Raw genomic sequence first — 26,475 nt, 5'->3', positions numbered from 1 at the left:
GTTAGTAGGATTGGGCATTGGTGTACCACCCTGACCACAAACAATCCTCTCCATTGTCACCCTTGCTTGATTGCTCGGAATTTTGTTACCATGAATCATTGTGCCCATGAATGCTCAACCACTAGTGACATTAACAGGTGAATTTTCATAATCCACATAGAGAGTACATGATATCCCATTGTCTTCGACAAGGTCAGTGCTAGGGTCAAGGTTAGACATTGTCAGTTGTTGTGTTTAATTATTACTGCCCTTCCCGCTTTTTATCACAGGTGAACCCTGAAACATAATATGAAATTAGTTAAGGCACATTAAATAAGTTTAAATGGATTAAATGAACCTTTAGAAGATTTGAAAAGATGTGTGATTATTACCTAGAAAGGTTCAGATACTCGGGACATTTGGAATCCGCTCGTGCCCATCATCATCAGAGCCTGTTGAAACTTGGCATCGAATTCGTCACGTATCTTTTGCATCTCTGCCATGTGTTGTTGATTGAGTTCATCTTGAACTCTCTCTGTTTCTTCTTGTAATCATTGGTCGAGCTCCTCTTTAGATACCATGTTAGCAGAGGATGATCCAGTACTTCTTCGTGAAGCAGAGCCAAAAAATTTTAATACTAATCCCTTTAGGGGTCCCTCTGACTCTGACTCAATGCTTATGACAATAAAACAAATTCGACAAAGTTAGTTTAGTTAAATAAAATATGACCTGATTAAAAACTAAGTTTGAAGAAACCAAACCTGAAATGCAGGGTCTTCACGTTGCTTCACAAAACTCTCCCATGCCTCGTCACTAATAAACAAATATCATTCCTTAGGATGTTCACCTTTTTTTTTTCCACGAATATAATGTTTTATAAGCGTGGATTTAAAACCCCTCCACCGTTCATTAAGTTGCTTAAACAGACAGTCTCTCATTTACTCAGTGGCGGGAATATCAAATGTCAGCTGCAATACAATAATAGCATAGAGCTATAAAGTAAATAAGCAATTATAATTGAAACAAGTAGAGAAAACAATTCATAATATACCAAGATATCCTCCCAAATGTTTTGCTTCAAATCTTTGTCCACCTTCTTCCAGCTAGGAATGTCAATCCCAATCTTACTGCATGCGACATAACCCACATACCTAGGAAATTGAGCCTCAACCTTTCCTATAGGCTTCAAATCATCATCAAACTCCACTATAATTCTCATAGGCTGTGTGATCTCATCACATAAAGCCAAATGCCTCATACGGGTTGGCCCTCTACCCTTTCTCTTGCTAGTAAAAGAGCTGTCATTGCCAGAACCCTATTGACCGGATCCGTCCATTTCCTATTTAAAGAACAACGAATTAATAAATGTAAGAATAAGAAATATCAAGTTAATATAAAACATTATTAAATATATTTAACAAAAAAAATCAAATAATTCATTTAAGCCTTGCAACGATTATCCTCCCAAATTCCTTCACAATGATCATCTCTAACAGCATAGTCATCATCTACCAAATCTAATTGAACTGTTTTAGATCGAGTAGCTGTGAAAGGCGGGGTTTCATCAAGATTAAACTCTAAGTCACCATCATCTTCACCAACTCTTTGCCTTTTACCTTGAAGCACGATATACAATTTCCTTTTTGCTAGATCGGGAACAAAAAACACTTGTTTTGCTTGACTTGCTAAAATAAATGGCTCGTCTCCATATCCAAACCTCTCAAGATCGACCGAAACAAATCCAAATTCTTCAGCCACTTGTACAGTATTACTATTAACCCACTTACATTTGAAGACGGGAACTTTAAACTTGGTATAACTAACCTCCCATATCTCTTCTATTATTCCATAATAGGACATTGCCGCCAACGTTGGGTTTCTATCTTTAGAACTAGCAAAATGCATAGCTTCCGCTACTACCATCACCCTACTATTCTACATGGTACTCTTATTGTCTTGGGTTTTTGTGTAAAATGAATAACCATTTATGTCATATCTGCCCCAACACAAAACCTCAAAAAAAGGCCTTACAGTTAGCCTCTATATTGTCTCAGAAGGATTGTCATCTTTTAATAATTCTTGCTTGAACCACTCTGTAAATGACTTATTATGTTCATTAGCTAGTTGCATATCGTTCTTTCTTGGATTCAAGTTCTTCAGCATATTCTTGTGAGCATTCAAGTAAGGCAAAACTTCATCCGTGTTGTTTAAAATGTATAGATGTGCCTGCGTTACAACTTCTCTTGACATAGACCTCACTATGACACCCTTGTTCCCTTGCTTCTCCCCTAATCATGTCGAGATTGAGGATTAATGACTTTGCTACAAATGGCACTAAAAAACATACAAAGTCTTGTAATAGTATTTCTTACATCGGTTTTCATAATGCCTCGAATAGCAAGTGGAAGTAATTGTTGCATCAACACATGACAATTATGAGACTTCATTCCCGTTATCTTCAAATCTTGCATTGAAACAAGTTTGCTTAAATTAGAAGAATAACCTTGTGGCACCTTAATACTATTAACAAAACCACAGAAACTTCTTTTCTCTTCTTTTTATAATGTGTGCGCAGCTGGATGTAAATAAGCCCTCTTACCATCTCTTTCTTGTGGGTGGAGAACATTTCTTATTCCAATTTCGACTAAGTCTCGTCTTATATTGATTTCATCCTTAGTCTTTCCACTTATATGTAAAAGTGTACCAACAAGGCTCTCACATACATTCTTCTCCACATGCATCACATCTAGACTATGCCTCACATCAAGACTTTGCCAATATAGAAGATAAAAAAAATAGATCTTTTTTTCCATATATTCCTCTCACTGGCAGTCTTCTTCTTCTTTTTACCGAAGACCACATTAATTCCCTCCACCTGTTGATAAACTTCTTCTCCAGTTAATGGTCTTAGAGCCATTTCATATTCTTGTGAGCTATTAAATGCCTTTTTCAATCTACAATAAGGGTGATACTGACTAAGAAACCTTCTGTGACTAAGGTATATTGTCTTCCTGCCATGTTTAAGTTGCATATAGTGGGTGCCTTCTTCGCATATTAGGCATGCTTTTTGCCTCTTAACACTGTATCTTGACAAATTTTCATATGCCGGAAAGTCATTTATCGTGGTGAAGATCATGGCATGTAAATTGAAGGTCTCTTGTTTATATGCGTCAAACACATCAACACCTTCCTCCTATAATTTCTTCAGATCTTCAATCAAAGGTACCAAATACACATCGATATTGTTTCCTGGCTATTTTGGCCCCGAGATCATCAAAGATAGCATGATATACTTTCTTTTCATACATAACCAAGGAAGCAAGTTATAAATTACGAGGAGCACTGGCCAAGCACTGTGTGTGCTACTAAGATTACCGTATGGGTTAATTTTGTCCATACAAAGCCCTAGTCGAAGGTTTTTTGGCTCGCCACCAAATTGAGGAAATTTTTGATCTATTATTTTCCATTAAGGAGAATCTGCTGGGTGACGAAGCTTTCCATCACATATTTTCTCATCGAAATGCCATCTCAAATTCTTTGCATCTGTGGCATTAGCAAATAGACGCTTAAATCGTGGTATTATTGGAAGATACCATAGAACATTCAAAGGAGAATCTTTGGTCATCTCATTATAATCACCATCATCTTTTTTCACTTTGTATCTTCAAGTCCCACATTTAGGGCACTTATTCAATCATTTCTGAATAATATGCAGTTATTAGGACACGCATGTATCTTCTCATATTCCAAACCCATCGAACACAAAATCTTCTTTGCCTCATACATTCGTTTTGGAAGTGAATTCCCTTTTGGAAGAATATCACTCAGCAGTTCAAGCAATTCTGTGAAACTAGCATCTGTCTAACCATTTCTTGCCTTCAAGTTCACCAGTTTCAACACGGTTGTCAACGTTGTGTAATCATCTTTGCACCCTGGGTATAAAGGCGTCTCTGCATCACTACACAAAGTTTCAAAGGTGGGAGAGAATTGTATAGAGGATTCAGACCTTATATCACGAAACATATCCGAAATTTTATCACCAAAGTCTTCATTCACAACCTTCTCCTTTGCAGACAGTGTAGTCTTTCTAATTTCTCCATGTCATATCCAATTTGTATACCTTAAATTTATCTCATCACAAATAAGATGCTCTTTTATCTCAGAAATACTCCGTCGACTATTGTTGAAACATTTGACACAAGGACAATAATACAATCTATCTCTTTTACTAGAGGCATTTCTCTGAGCAAACTCAAAAAACCTTTCAATCCCATCCTCATATTCCTTGCTAGTTCTCTTAGCTTTAATCTAACTATGATCCATTGTTCTATAGAGTCAATGAACATAGTTGTCAAGCTCAATTCTAATTCCTTAATTCAAATATTGAAATAATAAAATCATTAAATGTTAGTCAATAAATTAAAATTGACTAACACTTAATTACAAATTAAAGGGAATGTCTCTTTTTTAAAAATAAAAAATTCGACAAAATTTTCCCTTAACAACTATATACAAATTAAACACTAAATTAGGAAAAAAAAACTCAAAATTTTTAATCAAAATTAAAATTTTCTCAACCCCTATTTATCTTATTAAATATATTATAATTAAAAAAGTAAAATATATAATTATTTTTAAAAATTATGTTAATTAATTTCTTAAAAATTAGTATATATAATGAATCAACGAAATGTTAATAAAATAAAAAATCAAACAAACATATATAAGTTTTGTGAAATTGTTAAACAAAAATTATTTTAATCAACAAAAAAACTATTCTTCATAACATATTTCAACATGATAAATTTGAAGAAATATAACAAATAAAACAAAAATAAAAATTCAATTACAAACCAATTTAATGAATAAAGATTCCTAAAGCTAAAACTTCTGAATCCAAAACGGGAACACAAATGATATCTATTTGCAGTGAAATTTTAAACAACACTTTACCATCAATCAAAGTTCATAACAAAAAAAAAATCACAAAATACCAAACAGATTATTTATTACTAAATTCTCAAATTTATTACAAAAAAATTACCACCAAAATTTGAAATAAATATCAAAAAATTATAAAAAAAATCAAAAACTTCAAAACTAATCAACTTCAAATATTTAAACATGTTTCTAATATAGTATATAGGAAGGAATTGAGGTTTTCTCACACCAAATGCCCACCAATCAACGGTTCAAGCATATAAAAAACACAAAATCAACTATACAAACCAACCACAATGTAAAACTAACAAACCCATTTGAAATACAACAGATTTTTATGGTCAAAACATTCAAGAAACCAAGAAAAATTGAAAAGAATAAAAGAAGAGGATACTCACAGAGTAGAGATGATTCAAATGCAAAAAGAGGGGCGTTCAAATGGCGGCGGACGGCGGCAAGACACCACAAGCTAAACGGAGAAGTTTAAACGGCGAGGGAGTGGGGAGAATGGCCGGTAATGGAAGTTTTTTGGTGGTGGGACAGAGGGGGACCATGGCGCAACTGAAATGAAAGTGAAAATGAGAGACGCCGAACGCGCCGTGTAGGGTTAACTTGAAACTTTCCACGGCGGTTATTAGGAAAAGTGCCGTGAAAAATCATGACTTAATCAATTTATTTACAAAAATGCCATCACCTTTTTTTCCACGTCATTTTTCTAATTAACCGTCGTTATTTGGCGATGTTAAAAGTCTTTTTCTAGTAGTGATAACGTATTTGATTTAAGTAATACTTGAAGAATTATTATCATTAATTTTTAAGTTTTAAGACTTTAATTTTACCCAAGTGTGAATTGTGAGTGAAAATTGTTATTGATAAATTAATTTTTGTGAATATCTTATTTGTTTTAGGCAATATTTGAAATATTATTGTCATTCCCTTTCATATTTGAAGGACAATAACGTCTTTTATCAATATTTTGATATTCTAAATTGGTTCACCCACGCTAATATGGGATTATGCAAATTCAGCTGCCCGATGTGTTTTTTATACATAATTTTCCCTTGAGTAAAGGCCATGTCATCTGCCCATCAAGTCCCCGCTAGGGGTTTTGGTAATTAAGAACCTTAAAACCGATATGTTTGTGAATGGTTTTTAAGAGCTTTTCTTATATTTAATTTATACCCATAAACTCAAATATCACATATATTATATTTATTTAATTTAATGTTGTTTTTTTCACTAATATTTCATATTTTTACTATTTTTAGCACTCATCTTTAAGATTTTTGTCTTTCGATTACCAGCTTTACTTTTTTTTTTTCAGTAATCATCTTAGATATTTTCTAGATTTATCTTTTATGTTTTTAATCCTAATTTTTAATTATTTTCAGTGCTGAAAACATGAAAAAGGAGAATAAATATAAAAACCATTTAAGATGACTATTAAAGAACTGAAAACTTTTTTCTGACCTTTGCTTTTACTTAGTACTAAAAATAATTAAATATGATGGTTGAAAACATGAAAGATAAGTCCAGACCATATCTAAGATGATTACTAAAAAATTAAAAACTAATCATTGAGAACCTTAGAGATAAGTGATAAAAATATGAAAGATGAGTGATAAAAAATTAACTCAAAAATTACTTTAAAGACTAAATTGCATTCAAAAATTACTCTTGGGTGTTGACCAAATACTTGTGCTGGATATGCCTTCATACCTTCACTTAGAGGGAACTTTGGGAGTTAATAGTAAAGATAAAATAGTGCCTAAGAAATATTATAAAAATAAAATTACACTACAAAATATTTTAAAGTATTGAATGCATATAGAAAAATATTTTAAGATAAGATGTTCAATATATCTAAGTTAAATAATTCCCAAAAATTATCTCAATGTTTTCAAAATCTTAAAATTGTTCTAATTATTATTTAAATCCTACTACCTCCGTTCCTAATTATAGGATCTTATTTATAGTTTACAAATGATGTTTTATAATTAGGACCAAAGGTAATATAATAGTACTGAATCCGCTCTTAAGTTTTATCATATGTTTATACACACATGTATATACATCTGAAACAATCATTTAAGAGAGATGTCTTATTTAATACTTCTTTGGTCTTATTTATAACTTACTTCCAATATGTTTTACACAGACAAAAAAAAATTTTAAATTTTATTAACTCTCATTGAAAATTCAACAACTTTTCAAATTTAACCCTATTCCATATACATAATAGCCCATATAAACAAAGTCAACGCAATAATAAATGAAGGGTAAAATTATACATCCATATAAAAAATTTCTCTTAATATCTTATAAATAGGACTAAAAATATTTTTTCTCTCTACCTTATAAATAGAATTGGAAGAGTATTTTTTAACAATTGTTTTTTTTAAATATTTAATTAATATGTATATTAACTTTAAACACGGTGGCTTTCTTACAAATCTTTATATACCGTTTAAATATACATATGTCCTAGTTCACAACTAACTTTCCATGTACTAATTTCAAAGATAGGATGCTGCAAATAGAAAGAGAGATCGATCGGAGGCCAGAGGAAAGCGTACACTGGAGCCTGGAGGTGAGATTATTTAAGGGAAAATTACACTTTGATCCCACACAAGACAATTAATTCATAAAAAGTCACTCGAAATTCCAAAATAACTCCCAAGTTCTCAGGGACCTGTGTGTAATAAATTGTAATTGTGAAATTACCTATTTACCTCCATTCATTTACAATCTCAATAGTGGCTGTTGATAACCCGAGAAGAAGTGGTTAACAACCTTAGCAGCGCCCCTGGTATCCCACAGAGTGAGTTGTCAAGAGCACTGCTGAGGTTGTTAACCACTTCTCCTTAGGTTGTCAATAGCTACTGTTGAGGTTATAAATAAATTACTACAATAAAATTAATGGGGATAAATAGGTAATTTCATAATTTCAATTTATTACACATTGGTCCCTGGGGGACATAGGAATCATTTTGGAATTTCTAGGGACTTTTTATGAATTAATTATCTTGTGTGGGACCTATGTGTAATTTTTCTATTAATTAAAGCCTGTGGACACGAAGACCTATGAATGTTTCTGCAAAAGAAAGTGAGTGGATACGAATCAAGTGTTTAGGTTGCAAAAGCACCTTGTTTGAATTAGGAATTTAGAAATAATTTTAGGACATACAAAAATAAATATATGAAAGAGTTTATTATTATGTTTTGGAATTTTTTTGCATATGGCTCAAAATTAACGAAAGTTTTTTCAACCTTCTCACGGTGATTTTTTTTTTTTTGCAAAAAAATAGTAAGTAAATAAAATGAATTCTTCGTAAATTTTGGTAGAATTATATGTATTCTTTAAAATTTTGATAGCTACATAATATTTTTTTAAATAAAAGAATAGATATCGAAACAGTTTTGATTAATTTGTACTTACCAATTTTTTAAAAACATTTTTTCAGGCCATGACGACCAAACACATGTATGCATGACATTTGGGTGAGATATTTAAGGTAAAGGGGAAGAGAAGCCATTTGAATTGTCAAACTGCAAGGCAAATTAGAGCCTTCGCCATCAACTTTTTTAATGAGTCCCACTGAGGCAGACGACGGCAACCTCTCCGTCATGCATTGTCTCCTGTCTCAAGTCAATGGGAAAAAAACAAAACGCTTTTATTAATCCAGTGTAAGGTTCGGTACTTAAACCCCAAAAAAAAAAAAACTCTTGCAAATAATGATTTTCTAAATATACTCATCTGATCATTAATATAAAATCTATTTAACTAATTTAACTAGATTAAGAAAGCTAGGTAAGTTAATTAATTATAAGAAATATGACATATTTTTTTACAACACTATAATCTTCTTTCTTAATATCCTCCCTTCTCTACTTGATTATAGTTGAAGGAATATCAATAGAAATAATTTAGAAAAGATTGATAAATATTAAAAAAATCATATATTTAGAACTAAGATCAACAGAACGATTAGGTCCTGTATTAGAGATAGGAGGAGTATTAATTATCGAGTGGATTGTTGAGAAGATAGAATGTATGGTGCATGCATAGCATATGTTATATTTTTATCTCATATACATGCATGTATGGCTCAGCATGCTGCAAAAATCCTGCATGAAATAAGCCACACACCCACATATTCATTTTTAGTTTCATTGGCATCATCGATCAGCTTCATATGGCTTCCTTTTCTTCTTCTTCGCCAGTGATGGCCTTTGCAATTGCTTCTGCTATTAGTGTGTTCTTCAGCTGCTTAGTTGCTGTATCATCACAAGATCAAAACCCTGCTACCGATCCTTCTGAAGGTATTTATGCCCCTCTCTCTGATCTGATATATAGAAAGTTTTCTGATTTTCAAACAAAAAGAAGTTCATTTTATTTTTATGCGCTTCGTTCTCATGATAAGATGATTTAAATATAATTAACATTAATGATTATAAAAATAACTCCATATTTCATAGGATGTCTCTTGTTGATAAAAAAATTAAAAATAAAGAGCCCAGTGCCTTTTTCCCCCCTTAAATAACTGAACAATATTGCATACACTCGCACGCAAATCTATATTTTGGAGATTCGTTGAAAAGAGAGAACCCCATGTCAATTAATGCCTATGGCAGATTGAACCCGAAATCGATTAGGAACTGAAGGGTTAAAGAACCCAGATGCTTTGGCCGTTTGCACAGATGCTCAAAAACCAAGGAAGAGGCCAATTACGAGGAAAGTATTAGATGCAGAAGAAGAATAAACCTTCTGATTTTATGCCCAAAAAAAAAAATTTTAATATAATGCAGAGAGTACATGACCATAGGTAAGAAGAGAATCCCCCCGGGGGGTTGGGGGAATCCATGGTGACGAGGAGCCTGGATGCTCCAAAGAAGAAAGAAAAAGAAACGATTATGTCAGTCCAATCTCGGAGTTGGAGGGAAGGGGAAAGAACTCCTCTTGCTTGGTTGCTTAATAAAGAACAAAATTTCTTTCCTCTTCTTCCTTCTATCTTTCCCAACCAAACACACTTTTCTCATCCCCACCCTTCCTTCCATCCCCTAAAAAAACCTCCAACTAAACAATGAGTAAATTTTGAGGAGAGCAGGAACATTTTTCCCTTCGTGACTGATTGGGAGGATTTGGAGCATAAGAGGTGATATTCTATCCTATCTTGACTAATACGCCCATAATTATTTTCAATATTTCTAAATTATCCATCTTTCCTGTTACGTGGTCCATTCTTCCTTGAGACCTCGACCCAATCCAGCCATAGAACTACATAAGCACCCTTTCAGCATATTTTTGGACAAATCCAGGCATCGAAGGTATGGGGTGTTTCCTAGTTCTTCTGAAATCCACCTTCCCTCTCAGTGCCCAGTCACTTTTGGCCTACAATCTACATATGTTGCGATACTCCTCGTAGGAAAACAAGGAACCGCTGAAGTACGAGCCAATTATTTGGGATATTCAGCAGCTCATTTATAGATTTAGGATGGTTTCGCTTTTTAGAGTTTAATAGTTATAATGTCACTTGCTCATAAAGGAAAAAAGTTACAAGAGTAGATGAAGGTAGAAGGACCTGCACCAAATATTCGTAATTATATTTTATTTAAAATATTTATAATTATTATTTTGTGTGTGTATATATATATTATAAACATAATTATAAAATATAATTTTGGATATAAATACATACATATATACGTATATATAAGTGTACTTGTAATTAGGAAAAATTCCAACAAATAACTTGAACTTCAAAATTCCTAAAACTCACTCCATTTTCAAAAATCTCAAATCAATCCCCACAGCCAAAAAGGATTTTAAAATGGTAGTGTTTTTACAATTTCACCTCTTATTAAAAAAAGAAAAAGAAAAGAAAAGCCTTGTTGCAAGTAAGAGGGTGTAGTAACTTGGTAAGAGCGTTGCTTGTGGTAAAAGCATTGTCAATGCTGGAAGCCTAACAGACAATTTAAAACATGACCCTCTTGTTATAACTTGTACAGTGTATGGGTGTGTCAAATAAAATCCCACATTACTTTAGGGTCCATTTGGTATGAGGGGAAGGGAAAAAATTTTAATAAACTCGTTTTAAGAAATTAAAGAATTGGCGTTATAAAATTTTGATAAAATGAAAATATGAGATAAAAGGAAAAAAATTGATTCGAAAATTTTAATTCCACTTTTTTAATTTTTTAAAACGATCTCATTAAAATTTTTGCTTTTCTTCCTTCCCCACCATTTTTCTCACACCAAACAGCCCTTTAGTGAGAGGGGAACCAAGAAAATATATAAGAAATCAAATGACTGGGGGGCGTAAATGGGCAGAAAGTATGGGTGAGCCTCATGAACACAACAACAAGACACTAAGAGGGAAATGCTGTTAAAAACTAATGATTTGCTCTGTGCACATGGGTTAAACATGGATTTGGCACCTTTTGCAAAATATTTTTCATGAAAATTTAAAAATATTTTTATAGTGGGTTTGTTTAATTCTGAGATGTACTTCTTCTTAATGTATAAAGGGGTTGCCGTAAGGACTAAAGACAATGCCTTTGGGATGTGACTCAAACTATTTGGTTTATAGTGTTGTCACCAACACCTCTTACTTGTATTTTTCCAAATACGTACTTGTAAAAAAGTTGTTGTAAACAACGTTAATGAGGTGGTGAAACTCATTACAAATGTTGTTAATACACTATAAGTGCAATAAAAGATTTAAAACATAATTCTTTTAATTATATTTTCCCAGTTGTTGAAATTTTTAAAAAAATATTATAAACTATGTTGATGAAGCTGTGAAATTCATTAGCACTGTTGTCAATGTCATTGCTAGTGTAGTAAATGATTTATAATAGGGCCCTCTCGTTTTTTTTTCCTAGTGTTGAAATTGTAATATATATATATATTTGTAAGTGGCATTAATAAAGTGGTGAAACTGGTTACAAGTGTTGTTGATGTGATTGATTGGAAGTGTAGTAAATACTACCTCTAATTCTAATTATAAGATCTAGTTGATTAATTTGAGGAGATTAAAGAAAGAAGTTAAGTTAGTTATTTGTAATAAATATGTGTTATCTTTCTTAAAATATCCTTGCTAATCAAGTGTATTGGCTAGGACTATCATTGTTAGAAGGACCACTTTGGAAAAAAAATATAAATATGAAAGACAAAATAGATTGGGGTCTTATATTTAAGACTAAAATAAAAGTCAAATAAGGTCTTATATTAAAGACCAGAGGTAGTAGTTGCCAGAGCTCTGATCGCTGGCGACCATAGGAACTCTAGGTTTGTCAGTGATAGGGTGGCCGTTGGGGTTGGATTTACTTGTGAGGATAACTTAGTGTCCTTTAAAAAAAAAAAAGAAATAGGACAATTTTGTCAATTCATCAATATTGAAATTTTGAAAATCAACATGTATTTTTGGAGAATTTCCCTTATAATTATGGATACATATAATAATTTATATAACTTATTATTAGTAAATTTTTTGGGAAAATTGGAGATAAAACTCTCATTGGGAATTTAGTTGGCAAATGGTACATAAGCACTTTTTGTAGCTCAACCATGGCGTGCAATTTATCTTCTTTAGTGTGCAATTATTTTTTCTTATGCGATGTACAACTTGTGTGGTATGCAACTCAATTTTTATTTGTGCAACTAAACATCTCTTGCGTTCATCATCTTCCATATATGTGAGTTAGTCTCTTATGTTCAAACAGTACTTTGTGCAAACTATCATCCATTTATGCAATTTAATTTTTCTTATGCAATTCATCATCTTAGAAACCATTTGCAAATTAAATTTTTAACAAGGGTTTTATTCTCAATTTTTTCAAATTCTAATCACCTTTAAAACTATCCATTCTTTTTATCTTCATTCTTATTTAATAGAGTATCTCTAAACTAGAAAAGTCTTGGTCATCAAACTTCAATTAAAAATATTTTTAGAAAAACCTTATTAATTATATCTTGAAAAATAAAAATACTTTGTATTTTTAAACATCACATCTCAGAAAAAATATTTTCTAATTTTGAAGGAGGAAGTATAAACTTATTCATTTTTCAAATTATATCTTCCTTATTATTTTGGGTTAAGATTAATTTTTGTTTTAGAAATTTTTACAAAAAGCCTAAAGATATTGGGAAAATCACAAATCAAGACTCCTTGAATTACCAAAATTATGCAAAGGTCATCTGAATAAGTAAAATTACCATGAAGGACCCAGTCCCATATTGTAAATATGAAATCTTGGTGACATGTTTGAAATACCCCCAGCCAAATGATAAGTTGACTATAGGAAATGACAAGTTCACTTTAGTAATGACAATTTCAGTAGACAAAATCACAACTTGGTTGAAGGTATACTAAATGATAAGTTGATTATGGGAAATAACAAGTTTACTTTAGTGAATGACAACTTTAGTAGACCAAATCACAACTTCGTTGAGGGGCATTTCAGATATTTCACCAAGATTTTATATTTACAATATGAGACTGGGTCCTTCATGGTAATTTTGCTTATTCAAGTGACCTCTGCATAATTTTGATAATTCGAGGGTCTTTGTTTGTCATTTTTCCAAAGATATTTGGAATTTTTTTTAATGTCCCTTATTATCTTTTTTTTTTTTTGGGACCTGTTAATGTCCCTTTTTAATAACAGAACAATATCACTCTGTCAACATTAGTTTTTAATTGGGATTGCTCCCCTTTTTTACACTAAGTAAAAATCTTTCACCACTCACAAGTTCTTCCTAAATACTACATCCGATTCTTAATATAAGACATTATTTGACTTTTATTTTGTTCCTAAATATAAGACCCTAATCCATTTTGTCTCTCATATTTATGTATTTTTTCTCAAGATAATCTTTCTAACAATAGTAGTTCTAGCTAATGCACTTAATGATATTTTAAGAAAGATACCACTTATTTATTACAAATAACTAACTTAATTTCTTTCTTGAGTTTCTTCAAATTAGTCACCTAGCTCTTTTAATTAGGACAAGGTAGTAGCTAGTAAAAATATTTCAATACTCACAAACTTAGCGGGAAATTCTATTGCATCTATGAATGTTTATGCAGCGAGAACTTCGAATTCAATCTTCAACAAATGGAGAAAATTGGCACCAGTAGATGTATGGAATATAAGCGGTGAACTATGCAGCGGTCGAGCCATTGATAGCACTATCGATATCGAAGCCTTCAATCCATTTATCAAATGCGACTGTCCTAATGGCATTTGTCACATTACTACACTGTAGACTTTCAATCTTCTCGTGACTTGATTTATTGATCTTGTTCTGTTTTATGGATTGTTGATCTTGATCTTGGACTATTCCCGCTAGTTTCTGGCTTTTTTTTTTTTTTTTTTTTTGTGGTAGGAAGGTTTATGCATTGGATGTTGCTGGGGAAATCCCAGAGGAGCTCTGGACTCTGACTCACCTCACCAATTCGTATGCCTTTTAACTCCTCAGTTTTTCAATTTACTGAAATTTCTTGCCAAAAATCCTGGAAAGGGTTTTGATATATATATATATATATTAAATCCATGGATTCTTTTTCTTGTTAATTTTCCTGCCTTTCTTAGCATGCTAAAGTTTCCTCCAATTGCAACCAGGAAACTCGAACAGAATTATTTGACGGGTTCCTGCCTCCAGCCATTGGAAATCTAACTCATATGTAGTACCTGTAAGGCAGATTAGCTAGAAGTTATAAATGCCTCTTGTATCTCAAGATCCTCTCAATTTCTTTTGGGAAAAAGATGGTCATTTCGAACAAATCTATACTGTTCAGTTGATTTGGATAGTTCAAATATCTTAGTAACAGTTTTGTTTATTTTAAATGGCCAAAAAAAAATACAACATTCAGTTTGATATGATCGTAGGATCTATTCAAAATGGATAATTTTTTTTCCATCTTGAATGGAGAGAATTTTGTTTTGCTTATTGTGCCTTATGATAAATATTCAGGAACTAACTTTATCATATATTTATCCTAATTAAGAGCTTCGGCATCAATTCCTTGTCAGGGAAGCTTCCCAAGGAATTGGGAAACCTTATTGAGCTAACATTATTGTAAGTCATCTACTTCCCCTTGAAGCAATTTCCCCTTTTTTTCCCCCCGCATCTCATTTTCATTTTGTTTCTCTGTTTCTGCGGATGATCAATCTGGCAACTTTGACATTTTGGTGCTTTTTCATATATTCTAATTGTATCATATTATTCAGAGGTGATATTTTTTCTTTGCTTTTTGTTTTTTTATTTTTCAACGGGCTTTTTAATGCATGGAATTGATAATGAAAGACCTTGAATAATTGTGTAGCTTAATTAAAGACCATTATGTTTTATTAGGATTATGATGTTGTGACACATATACCTTGGTGATACTATCGATCCACTTAATTATTTGTTAATTTTGCAGGGCTCTTGGATCCAACAACTTCTATTGTTCTATCCCATCTGAACTAGGGAAACTTGTGAAGTGGGAACAACTGTAAGCTCCGCTGCACTCTGCACCTATAGTTTTTGTTATGATAAAATTGAAAAAGTCCCATATTGGGAATGGGGTTCTATTTCTAATGATGAGCTTATAAGAGATAAACAGCCTCAGCTCCGTAAATTTTAATCTTTGAGATGACTTTTATGTGTTTAATTTATGTTTGATTATTCTATAGAATATATGTAGCTGCTTGCTGGCGAATATTTTTCTGGCAATTTTCAAGAAATACTTATTATGTTTGAGACTTACAGGTTATAGTAAAAATAATGGACATGAACAACTTGCATGATATTTTGCTTCTCAAATATGTATTTTTCATATTATTTTCAATAAAAAATATAGTGAATCCTTCTTCCCATGTTTGGAATTTATATTCTACATTTCAAATATATTTGATAGTAGCATTGGCAACATGTCTAAGAATATTTCACGTCAGTGTAGTGAGGGTCCTTAGATACCCAAAAAGTTACAATTCTTCAATCTGTTTTGGATTATGTCAATTTATTGATTGATCAGTAGATGATGTAAATTTCAATGAAAATTTCTATGCAGCTATTTAGATAGTTCAGGACTAAGTGGTCAGATTCCTCCCACTTTTGCTAATCTTAAAAACCTAGCGACAGTGTAAGAAATTGTTATTTTTTCTTGTATGTCATATGGTAGTTATAACATTAAAAATGACATCACTTTAAAAGTTTTCCTTTTGTCCAGATGGGCTTCAGACATGGAACTCACAAGCAGGATACCGGACTTCATAGGAAATTGGTTTAAGCTTACAGTCTTGTAAGACAATATTACTAATACTGTTAAACATTCTAAAGTGGCATAGGGAATTTTGAATAGACTGTTTGATGTTTAATGAGTATTGAGTTTATCTAGCTAATTTGCATGAAGTCCTTTAACTGTGTGCGTCATTTCAAGGAATTTAATTGTTGAGAAAGCACAAGTTTAATATTAATCAATATTTATATGTTCATTTTATATTATGTGTTGTTATTTATTTAGTTATGTATATCCTAGGATTGGGTATGTATATTTTATCCTATATTGATATCTTACCATATCCTATCTATCTTAGAAGAATAAATCTAAGATGTTGGGATTAGATATGATTTTATAGTTAGCCTATTAGCTTAGGTCTTTTGCTTATATATACCCATCATGTACTTAGTTTTATTCAAGGATCAATAATGACTTTGGTTAGAATGAAATTTGAGAAGCTTTAATTAGAAGTCTCTACTTTCTTATATTTGGAGATAATTACTTCACAGTCTTCTTGTGATCAATTTGAGGCTTTTCCCCTAGTGGGTTTATGATAGAGTTGCTTTTACTGGTCAAAACTTAAAAATAAAACTAGGAAGATACAAGAAAGAGGAAAGCCACTTTTTGAATGTCCAGGGCATTGACCTAAAGCTTCCTACTATTTGGGAAGACTCACTTTTTGGCCTTATATTAGCCATGAGTGGTTCATGGGAGGAGTAGGACTTGTTTTGTATTCAAAGTGTAGTGAGGAGACTACAGGGCTCTTGAAAGCTAGGTTAGGGGTGGAGGAAGAGAGTCGTTCTCATCATTTTTATCTGTAGTTTAGTGTGTTAGTGGGTTGAGTGTTCTGTGTTGTTCGCTATATGTGAGCTGAACGATTGATATCTTGTATTGTAGCCAAGTGTTTTCCATAATCAATATTAGTTTCAGCATTGTTTTTCTACTGTTTTATCTTGGTCCCGAACAGTTTATAAAGGGATCAGAAAGCACTTCTGAGTTCACAAGTCTTTAAATAAAATATAGTTTTTTCTACGGCTACTTGTGTAAATGGATCGATTTCTTTTCTCATCAATGAATTCCTTTCCTAATTATGAAAACTTGTGTGCAAAAAAAAAAATTGTCATGCAAATACTTATTTTGAATTCTGTTCCAGAAGTTTGTGCTCACTGAATAGAATTGCTGTATTTTTTGATAGGAGGTTTCAGGGTAATTCTTTTGAAGGCCCAATACCATCATCATTTAGCAATCTGACTTCTCTTGCAGAGTTGTAAATGCCATAGCTATTTACTTGCATGCACTTCTACAAATTGTTATGAGCTAATTATAATGCTTATGCCGGAGAATAAGTGAAATATCTAATAGGAGCTCCTCATTAGCATTCATAAGGAATATGAAGTCTTTGAGTGTCTTGTAAGTTGGAAGGCAATGACTCCCCTAATAATTCATTGTCTACCTGCTATCAAGATATATTTCTTCCCTAGTATTATTGTAACGATTTGGTTAAAAATTTTGCAGAGTATTGAGATATAACAATATTTCTGATTCAATTCTATCCAATATTGGTGAATTTCTAAAATTGATCCAACTGTGAGTATTACTTGTTCATGTAATTCTTTAAATATGTATAAACTGTCCATATATCTTAATTTGTGTAGAGGTATAGGTTAGCAAATACTAGCCCTAAGCCATGCTTCCCTAGAAATCAAAGGTGGAATTTCAAGGGATCCAGTCAACCTATTATTCCATTTCTTAGTTTCTTAATCATGTCACATTTTTATGAAAATTTATTTCTCTTAATGCTCTTCCTTTATGTGATTCTATTGGCAGGTGTGTAGCCATGGTCTCAAATAATGGCCCATGGCAATAATGTAATAAAAAGAACAAAAGCACAGACTGTGATTTTTCTTCAACTTGTTTCCCAGAAGAAAGCAAATGAGAATGTGGTTTCCATTGGATATCTTGAACCTGAATAAATACTTTATTTTTTGGACAATAGATAGAATGATTAACTATAGGACAGGCCCCAATGCTAATTCTTTCTAATTGAAATGTTCTTCAAGCTGAGTGATTTGTGATTAGAGCTCAATGTCTTTGCTGCTGGGAGTCGGCTCGAGATTAGCGGCATTAACATGGGTTCTTCACTAATTTTCTATAATCCATTTCTTTTTTATTCTCTTCAATATTATGTGCTTTATGTGGTAGAAAATGTTTGGAGCCAACTATTCATCTTATCTTTCATACCCATTATTATTATTTCAATGGGGAAAGAAACCAATGGTCTTGAGTTGTTTTTGTGTTCCAAATCCAGATGATTATATGCTAGTTCTTGCAGGGATCTGAGCTTCAATAACATCATAGGATAGATTCTGGGATCACTTTTCGTTCTGAGTTCACTAACACACTTGTAATATATATGTTGTGCCTAAGTAATTGAATTATGGATTTCCTGACATGCTTTCGTGATTGGACTAAAGCATGATTTGTTTTTCTCTAATATCAGGTTTCTTGGAAATAATAAACTTAGTGGCATAATCCCTACTTAGATAAGCCCAACACTTCTTAACATGTATGTATTTTTGACATATTCGAGCTCTACAGCATTGCAGTGCATTAAGAATGGAGTATAATATATATTACCTTCAGTTCCTTATACAAGAGCTGGTAAGGGGTTAGACTTTGTTCTAAATATATAACCTTAATTTACTTTATTTAACATATTTATCATTGTTCCTCAAGTTAATTTACCTAACTTACAAAATGATATAATCTAATGTTGTTCAACAGTATTTTGGGGAGATCATGTCATAATTAACTAATTTATCTTCTTAATCTTTTCAAATTAACTAAGTAGCTGTTATATTAAGAACTAGGGGGTTATTGTTTACATGTTTGTGTGCAACTATATTAATATTATTATATATGCATGCTTAGTGGATCTTATATCCTAGCTGTATTTCTAAATTCAAGCATTTTTTTTAAACTTAGAGGGTGGCTTTGTATCTTTTGGCACACCACATTCTAATATGCTAGTTCTATATCCATATATCTATAAGATTGAGACCTACAGGTTCATTACCATGATACTTGTGAAAATAGAAGTTGGTGAAATCATGTCATTTTTATGCTACTGATACATCACTAATTGTAATTAAATGCTAAATTCTTTAATGTATTGCTTGTCATATATATGGTATTTACTTGAACGACTTGGATGAATGCATACAGAGACTTGTCCTACAACAATCTATCAGGGAGCCTCCCTCTTGGGTAAACCAAAAAAATTTACAACTATAAATAACTTGGCATTGTTTCTTTTGATAGTTTTGAAAATTTCTTGCTTCATTTTAAGTCTTTAACTGTCAAGCCCTCTTTGCAACTTAAAATATGCAGTTCTTTATGTTCAAATTATATTTACTATAGATTTAGTATATTTATTCGTTAAAGTTTTGTATTTCATTCATAAAAGAAGACAGAGATAGGAGGAGGCAAGAGGTATATCTCTTATGACCATGAATAATGCAACAATAAAAAGCAAAACAAAAGACCCAGATTTTGTTGACTTTAATTGTGCTATACGAGAATAATGTTGATGTCCAAAATTGGGTAAACTACTATTGTATAAAACTCATGAGCTAGATAATGAAACTATAGGAAAAATTATTGAGCTTGTATTAGGAAACAAAACTATTATTTCAAAGAAATAATTTGAATTTATGCCAACACAGTCTATAATAGAGAACTCTTTTAGAAGCGGATAATTTTCAAGAGAACTCTTAAGAGAAGGGTTTAAGAAGTTGCACGGAAATGCTAATATCGTGGAAGAAAAAGGCTGAGAAGTTTCAGAAGGTTGTTAAACCAATTTTAAAAGAATCAAAAGGTCTCGTTTAGTGAGATAAGGAGACTTAGTGGTAGAATTAGGATGGGCTTAAAAGTCATTTTTCCCCCAAAGTTTTCATGAAAGAGTTAATGGGTATTAGGAATTAAGGTTTTTTTTTTTATCAATGTCGCCTCAGAAGTGTAAAAATCAAGTAATGTTGATCTGCCTTAACAAATCCAAATGGTTAACTTTTATTGACCCTCTTTTGCTGATGTGGCTTTGCCATGTAGGATGTTATTTTTTTTCCATGTAGGATATTGTGCCACATCATCAAAAAACAAAACAAAAAATAAATTTCCATTGTCATCTCCTCCTCCTCAAGGGAGCACCCCTCCACTGTCCAATCTGGTTCTTTGATTCACAAACCAAAAAAAGGTTTTCTTCTCAAGGAAAAATTTGCAATCTGGTTCTTTGATTCACAAACCCCAACTCTCAAAAGGTTACAGTAAAAAAGAAAATAACTTCCCACTCATTTATAACAAGATCGAAACAGCTTCAGAAACTATCTTTTCCCCAGAAATTTGCTTCCCATTCCTACATCTTCTTTCACTATGGTTACAAACTATATTAAGGGAACATGGGCCAGAAAATCTTGAAGAAGTTGAAAAATGGCATTCATAAAGCATGGATATCAAATCTAATTCATCTGCCATTTTGAAAAGAAGAATGGATACAGTTAAGATAGAAGACTTCCTTGTAAGCATTGGTTTGCATCAATGATCCTTCTTGAGTCCTTAATGGTTTGACTTGGTTACAATGTTATGACTGAGAACATACAAGAGAAAATCACCAAGTACTGTTATTTGCATATGATAACTTCCTAAGAGGGTTCACAAGAAGAGGTTAATGGAGTTTTAGAGATGAACGTTGAAATTGAAGGGTTTTCACTTTAGAACTAAGACGGAATATATGCATTACAAATTTGATAAGAAGCAAGTTAGGAATGATTTAGAGATAAAAATTGGTGATCAAATTGTACCACAAGTTTCAAGTTTAGGTATCCGGGATTTATATTACAAGATGATGGTAAAATTGGTGGATGTTACGCATGAGGTACCAGTTAGGTTAGGTGGTTGAAATGGAAGAAGACATCATAAATAATTTGTGGCTGTCAAATACTTATTGTGGAAATCTTGTCATTAACATCAGAGTATTTGCCTTTTATTGTGATGTAAATACCCATAGTTATAGTAGCTTATTTAGGATCCAGTTTATTCCATTTATGGTATTCCAGATTTCCTGGGCTCTTCGTTATTGCCCTTGGGTGTATATATTTTGTACTATTCCTATTTAGATATACAAGAAATAAATCTTCTTCCCATTTGCACACCCACAAAGCTTAAAGAGAAATTAGAAGTTTTGCCAAAATTGTACAAGACCAATGATGTTATAAGTGAATGTTAGATGTTAAAGGGATGAGAGCTAAGAATTGAGGTTGCAAAGATAAAGATGTTGAAATAGATATGCATCACGCATATGCAAGGAGGCAAGTAGAGATCCCCTCAGAAAGCTACAAAATTTTCTTACAAATGTGCTTACTTTTCCCTGTAAAAAATGTTGAAATTAATTCTTCCCCCTTCATGAAAATTTCCATTTTTGGCCCCCACATGCTAGCTTCTAGATCTATCCCTAGATCATATCCGGTCATAAAAGGAAAGATAAGATCCTTAATAACTGTGTGTGAGAAAAAAGCTGGTGCAGCATCTATCAAGGAGAATTATAGAAAAAATTTATGACTATGTCCGAAGAAGGCCAACAAAAGTACCAATAAGAAAAGTGGAGTAAATTGTCTTAAGGCTTATGGAGAGACATAAAAGGACATCAAGAAAGTGATTAAATGAGATATCTTGATGAACGATATGTTAGAAGAGATGGTTATTGATAGAGCAAAAGGACATTCTAAGATTTATGTAATTGACCTCACTTAATAGGATACTGCTTACTGTTACAATGTTGCTAAATAACAAAAATATATTCTTGAAAATCAAAGAAGTAAAATAGGTCACCAAAAAAAGAGGAAATATAGCATGATAAAAAAAGAGACAGAGAAAGTCACTATACTATGAGATTTTTTAATATGTGGACGTGCCATAATATTACATTATTAATCAAATTTATGTTAGAAATTTGTTATCATATAGTACTTTTGGTGTTTGCACTCATTAACGGTATAGTCATAGCAATTTTTATTCTCTCCATAATTTTTTCCTAACATACTAAAATCATCATGTCTCATTATCACCATTAAAGCAAATTAAAGTTTAGTTGATGTTTTCATGTCACCATGCCACCATCTTTCTATGTTGCATAAATTAATATCCATTTTAAATATTTGCTTGCTTATATATTATGGTGAAACTAACACAGCTATTTTTATGCTGTCTGGAATACAGAAACTTGGCTGCTAACGACCTGACAATAGATGGTTCAAATAGCAGGTGATTCTTCTGCCTTTTATTTAATGATGACACACAAAACACACGGGCATATTTGGCTAGTTGAAGCTTACTGAATATCACTTTTTTTTTGGGGGCAAAATAATGTGACTCTTGATTCCTTTTTGTCCTTTTATTGGTTGTTGTCAATCAAGAGTTATAGGTTTGTTGCATGTTGTTTTGAAGATTTTGAAAAGCTTCTTCACCGTCTAAAACATTTATTCTTCAAGAATAAGGCTAATACCCTATTACTCAAAGCCATGATTTTGCTATTACTCAATCCCGATTGTACATATGTAAAACTGTTATAGATATTACTAAAGCTATTATTGGGCTTTAATGCTTGATCATGAAATGATCAAGAGTCCAACCCTTGCTACCTCTACTTTTTTAATTCAATAATTTTAGCACATTCTGGTGGGCTTCTCCTTCATCTATGTTTACCCAAAGGCCTTCATGTTAGGGGTTGTGATAAAAAAAAAATTCATTGCTAGGATATTTTAGTTTCTAGTGATAAGAATACATGTGTTTATTTAGTTAAACTATACATAAATGTATACACAAGGGATGAGCAAAAATATACTAGGTAATAGCAAGAAAAGAAAAAGAAAATAAAAAACATATTGCTACCTGATATTTATCCCTGTGAATCTTGTGTATCAAATAATACCTAATCAATGCTAATATCTTCTCACAATAATGGATCGGTCAACCCACACTCCCAATTAAGTTGGATTATATATATGTATCATGTCCAAGTTGCTTATAAACCCTTTTAACAAATGTTCAGTGTAAAACCCTTAACCTCAAAAATATTATCAACTCGTCGTAAAATTTACTACTATGGTAGAAAAGGAAAGCTGTTACAACAAACTACCATAGTAGAAAGAAATTGCATAACTTTGGAAATTAACATTTAAACTCGGTTCAAACTCGAACTTTGTTGCATGCAACTAAAATCATTCATTAACAACCATTGGGCCTCCGAGCCTCCGGCCCAGGTAACAAAAGGACATCAAAATCAGCCCATCCCATTTAGTTTCAACCATGTATATCAAAGTTTCACAAAGCAATAGAAATGGCCTCCGGCCAACCAAAATAAGGAGATAACATTCTCTCCTGTTTACAACAAGGCCGAGTAATCAAAATAATTCAAAAGGAGTCCTAAATGTGGTAATATATACTAGCCATACATACACAAGGGCTAGAGGCCTAAAGCTAACCAAGCTCAAGCCTCTGCGTCTCTTCCCGATGGCACACGCCCGGAACCTTCGCCTGAAAACATTATAAACCACGAGGTGAGACAACGTCCCAGTAACCAATCTTTCCAATTCAAGGTACTACTAAATAGGTGCTCGTGAGGTGTCAAGTGGGGCATTTCACAAGTAATATTATAAATGATAGCCACAACAATTCATGCAAGTGCAATGATGCAATTCCCATCAATCATATCCCTCACTTTGGGGGATTTTCAAGAGCCGAACCCGGCCTATCCCTCACTATGGGGGATGTAAGGAGCCAAAAGGCCTATCCCTCACTCTGGGGGACGTACTGAGCCAAACGTCATGCATTAATGGAGGCCTTACCACGTGGTAGTAACTATCAAAAACTCTCACCAATTCCCAATTCATGCATCATGCTCAAACCATAATCAAATAGTAATTGAACATTTCATAATTAACTTCTTTCAGTGGCATATCTTTCACAATCAAGATTCATTCATCATCAATCAAAACCCCATAAGACGGTTTTTCTTTTTATATACAACATACACTTTGAACATAATTGTTACTCAGAGCACAAAACATAAATCTACTTACAATACCACAGAAGTATGTACTAAGGATTGGAAAGTGGTTACCTCTCGCCTGAACAAGGAATAACAACCAACGATACGGTCCGTGCACCAACAAGGCTCACAACCGGTCTACACAAGCACACAAACACACAACCATCATGTATTAGCTTTCAAACTAATAATGTGGCCAAAACAACATTTGGGGACACAAAATTCCTATCTCCAATCAAACTCTACCCAACTCAAAGGGTATAACCATCAAAACAACACTCCAAAGTCATAAAAATCCATTGAAACCTTATTTCCTCTCCAAATATCAATTTAGGATTCAAACCTCAAGGACCCACTATAAGAATTCAATACCCAATCACCCCATTTGAACAATTGAAGTCCTAACAACATTATAAACCGATTAAACATCTAATTTAACCCTCCTTATCATAACCCAAATCACAAAACTCAAAATCAATCTCCACATTGTCATCCTCAATCACAAACCTCCCAATCTCATAAACCCTAACTTCAAAAACTCCAAGTTCTTTAAATCCAAGAAAACTACACTGATTAAATACTTAGACTAACCCAAAGCAATCAATTAAACTCAAAACAATCGGTCAAAAACCTCAATTTCATCACAACCTGGAAAACTCTAGGGTTTCACCATAGATCTTCAGAAACTCCAAGAAAGAAAGTAGATTAGAGGTTAAAATCACTTACTTGAGGTAATAGATCCTTAGAAATGCCCCCTCCAAGCCAAAATACCGAAACCCTAGCAGAGCCTCTCTCTCTACCTCAGATTTTTCTAATTTTCGCACAACTGAACCCCTCCCGCGACTATATAGATTCGGACTCCTTCGCCGCGGCAAACTAATCCCGAGAGGGATTACTCGCCTGAAAACCCAACTTCGCTGCGGCGAACTCCAATCTTCGCTGCGGCGAAAGCTTTCTGAGAGAAAACTCTCGCTCACCTAGAAAATCTTCGCCGCGGCATACCCCTACCTTCACTGCGGCGAAACCTTCCCAAGAGAGAAACCTTGCTCACCTGAACAACTTTGCCGCGGCGTCCCTATAACTTTGCCGCGGCCAAACCTGCCCGAACACCAAGATCAATATTAAATCGCTAATCTATCCTCAAAATCAACCAAAAGAGGTTATTAAAACCCGATAAAACTCAAGATGTTACATTTAGGTAGTCCTTTGGTAAGAATATCAGCATTTTTCTTTTTAGTAGGGATATAGGACAAGCCTAGAATTTCATCTTTGACTCTTACCTTGATAAAGTGTATATATACTTCAACATGCTTGGTTCTGTCATGTTGGATAGGATTTAGTGCCATATTTATAGCATCCTTACTATCACAATAGAGCTTCATTGAAGGGTCAGCTTTCACCTGACAGGACATCTTCCAATTTCATGAAGGCATTTTTTTATCCAATTATGGGCTTTGCAACTAGAGGTAACCAAAAGATTAACCATAGGTTTAGATAGAAGAGAAGGAGTAAGAGGATAAAATTTAGAGGAGAAAAAACATGACAAAAAAATATTATTGTTTATATAGCAAGAAAAAATAAGAATGAGCGAATAGTGGAGGAAAAGAGAGACTTGAACATAGCTACATGCATGTCTCTGCTTGAAGTTCACTCTTTAAAAGTAGAGATAATTTTAAAAATGACACGCCTTTGAAAATCGTTCCAACAATTTAGAGTTCAAAATTGATTTATTCATTATGGGTATTAGATATTATTATCATTTTCAAATTAGTCATTGATTGTCAATGCAACAACCTATTAACTAATTGGGCATACCTTAATTTATGTTTGTCCTTAATATAAGACACTTGCCAGTTTTTCAGCAAAGCATTTTTCTGTCATTGTGTGGGTTTTGCAACTAAACATAGCCATATGATTGGAAAAAAACATGAGTTCAATTCAACTTGAAAGTTGAAGCATAGCGTTTCTATTACCGTATTTCTTCTCTTCCATTTTAATTTGTGGCAAAGTAGGCATGGTAGTGCAAAAAATTTTCCCCCCTTAGTGAATTGGTAGTGCAAATTTATCTACTAAATTTATGAGAAAATGTGGATAGCAACAAGTTATACCCTATCAGTTTCTCTTTTTGTTCATGACCTTGTTCGTGTTTAGTTTGAGAGCTTTTAGCTATTGATACAAAGCCACACA

At 32.8% G+C, this 26,475-nt stretch overlaps 1 protein-coding gene, 2 long non-coding RNA genes and 1 pseudogene across 3 annotated transcripts; 3 read left to right on the top strand and 1 right to left on the bottom strand.

The window, feature by feature from the left end:
• Positions 1 to 9,066: 9,066 nt before the first annotated feature.
• Positions 9,067 to 14,615, top strand: LOC114716489 (probable LRR receptor-like serine/threonine-protein kinase At1g56130; annotated as a pseudogene).
• A 288-nt stretch (positions 14,616 to 14,903) lies between these two features.
• Positions 14,904 to 17,473, top strand: LOC114716490 (probable LRR receptor-like serine/threonine-protein kinase At1g56140; the record flags this gene model as incomplete). Its single annotated transcript, XM_028901485.1, has 5 exons — positions 14,904 to 15,001; positions 15,348 to 15,419; positions 15,978 to 16,049; positions 16,137 to 16,208; positions 17,383 to 17,473. Coding segments are annotated over 5 exons (390 nt in total), but the record flags the coding sequence as incomplete, so codon positions are not given.
• A 90-nt stretch (positions 17,474 to 17,563) lies between these two features.
• Positions 17,564 to 19,490, top strand: LOC114716491 (uncharacterized). The gene is made up of 5 exons (XR_003737645.1): positions 17,564 to 17,597; positions 17,703 to 17,774; positions 18,520 to 18,591; positions 18,688 to 18,753; positions 19,413 to 19,490. It is a non-coding gene; the product is annotated as an uncharacterized LOC114716491 (long non-coding RNA).
• A 4,251-nt stretch (positions 19,491 to 23,741) lies between these two features.
• On the bottom strand, positions 23,742 to 25,044 carry LOC114716492 (uncharacterized). Its single transcript, XR_003737646.1, has 3 exons — positions 25,015 to 25,044; positions 24,361 to 24,426; positions 23,742 to 23,774 (listed from the first exon to the last, which is right to left on the bottom strand). It is a non-coding gene; the product is annotated as an uncharacterized LOC114716492 (long non-coding RNA).
• Between the last annotated feature and the right edge of the window lie 1,431 nt (positions 25,045 to 26,475).

Source organism: Neltuma alba, unplaced genomic scaffold (genome assembly GCF_004799145.2).
Source record: "Neltuma alba isolate B1F8T4 unplaced genomic scaffold, ASM479914v2 tig00011672_pilon, whole genome shotgun sequence".
NCBI classification, from domain to species: Eukaryota; Viridiplantae; Streptophyta; class Magnoliopsida; order Fabales; family Fabaceae; genus Neltuma; species Neltuma alba.
Note: the sequence above shows the minus strand (reverse complement) of the source record. Positions and strands in the feature narration are given on the sequence as shown.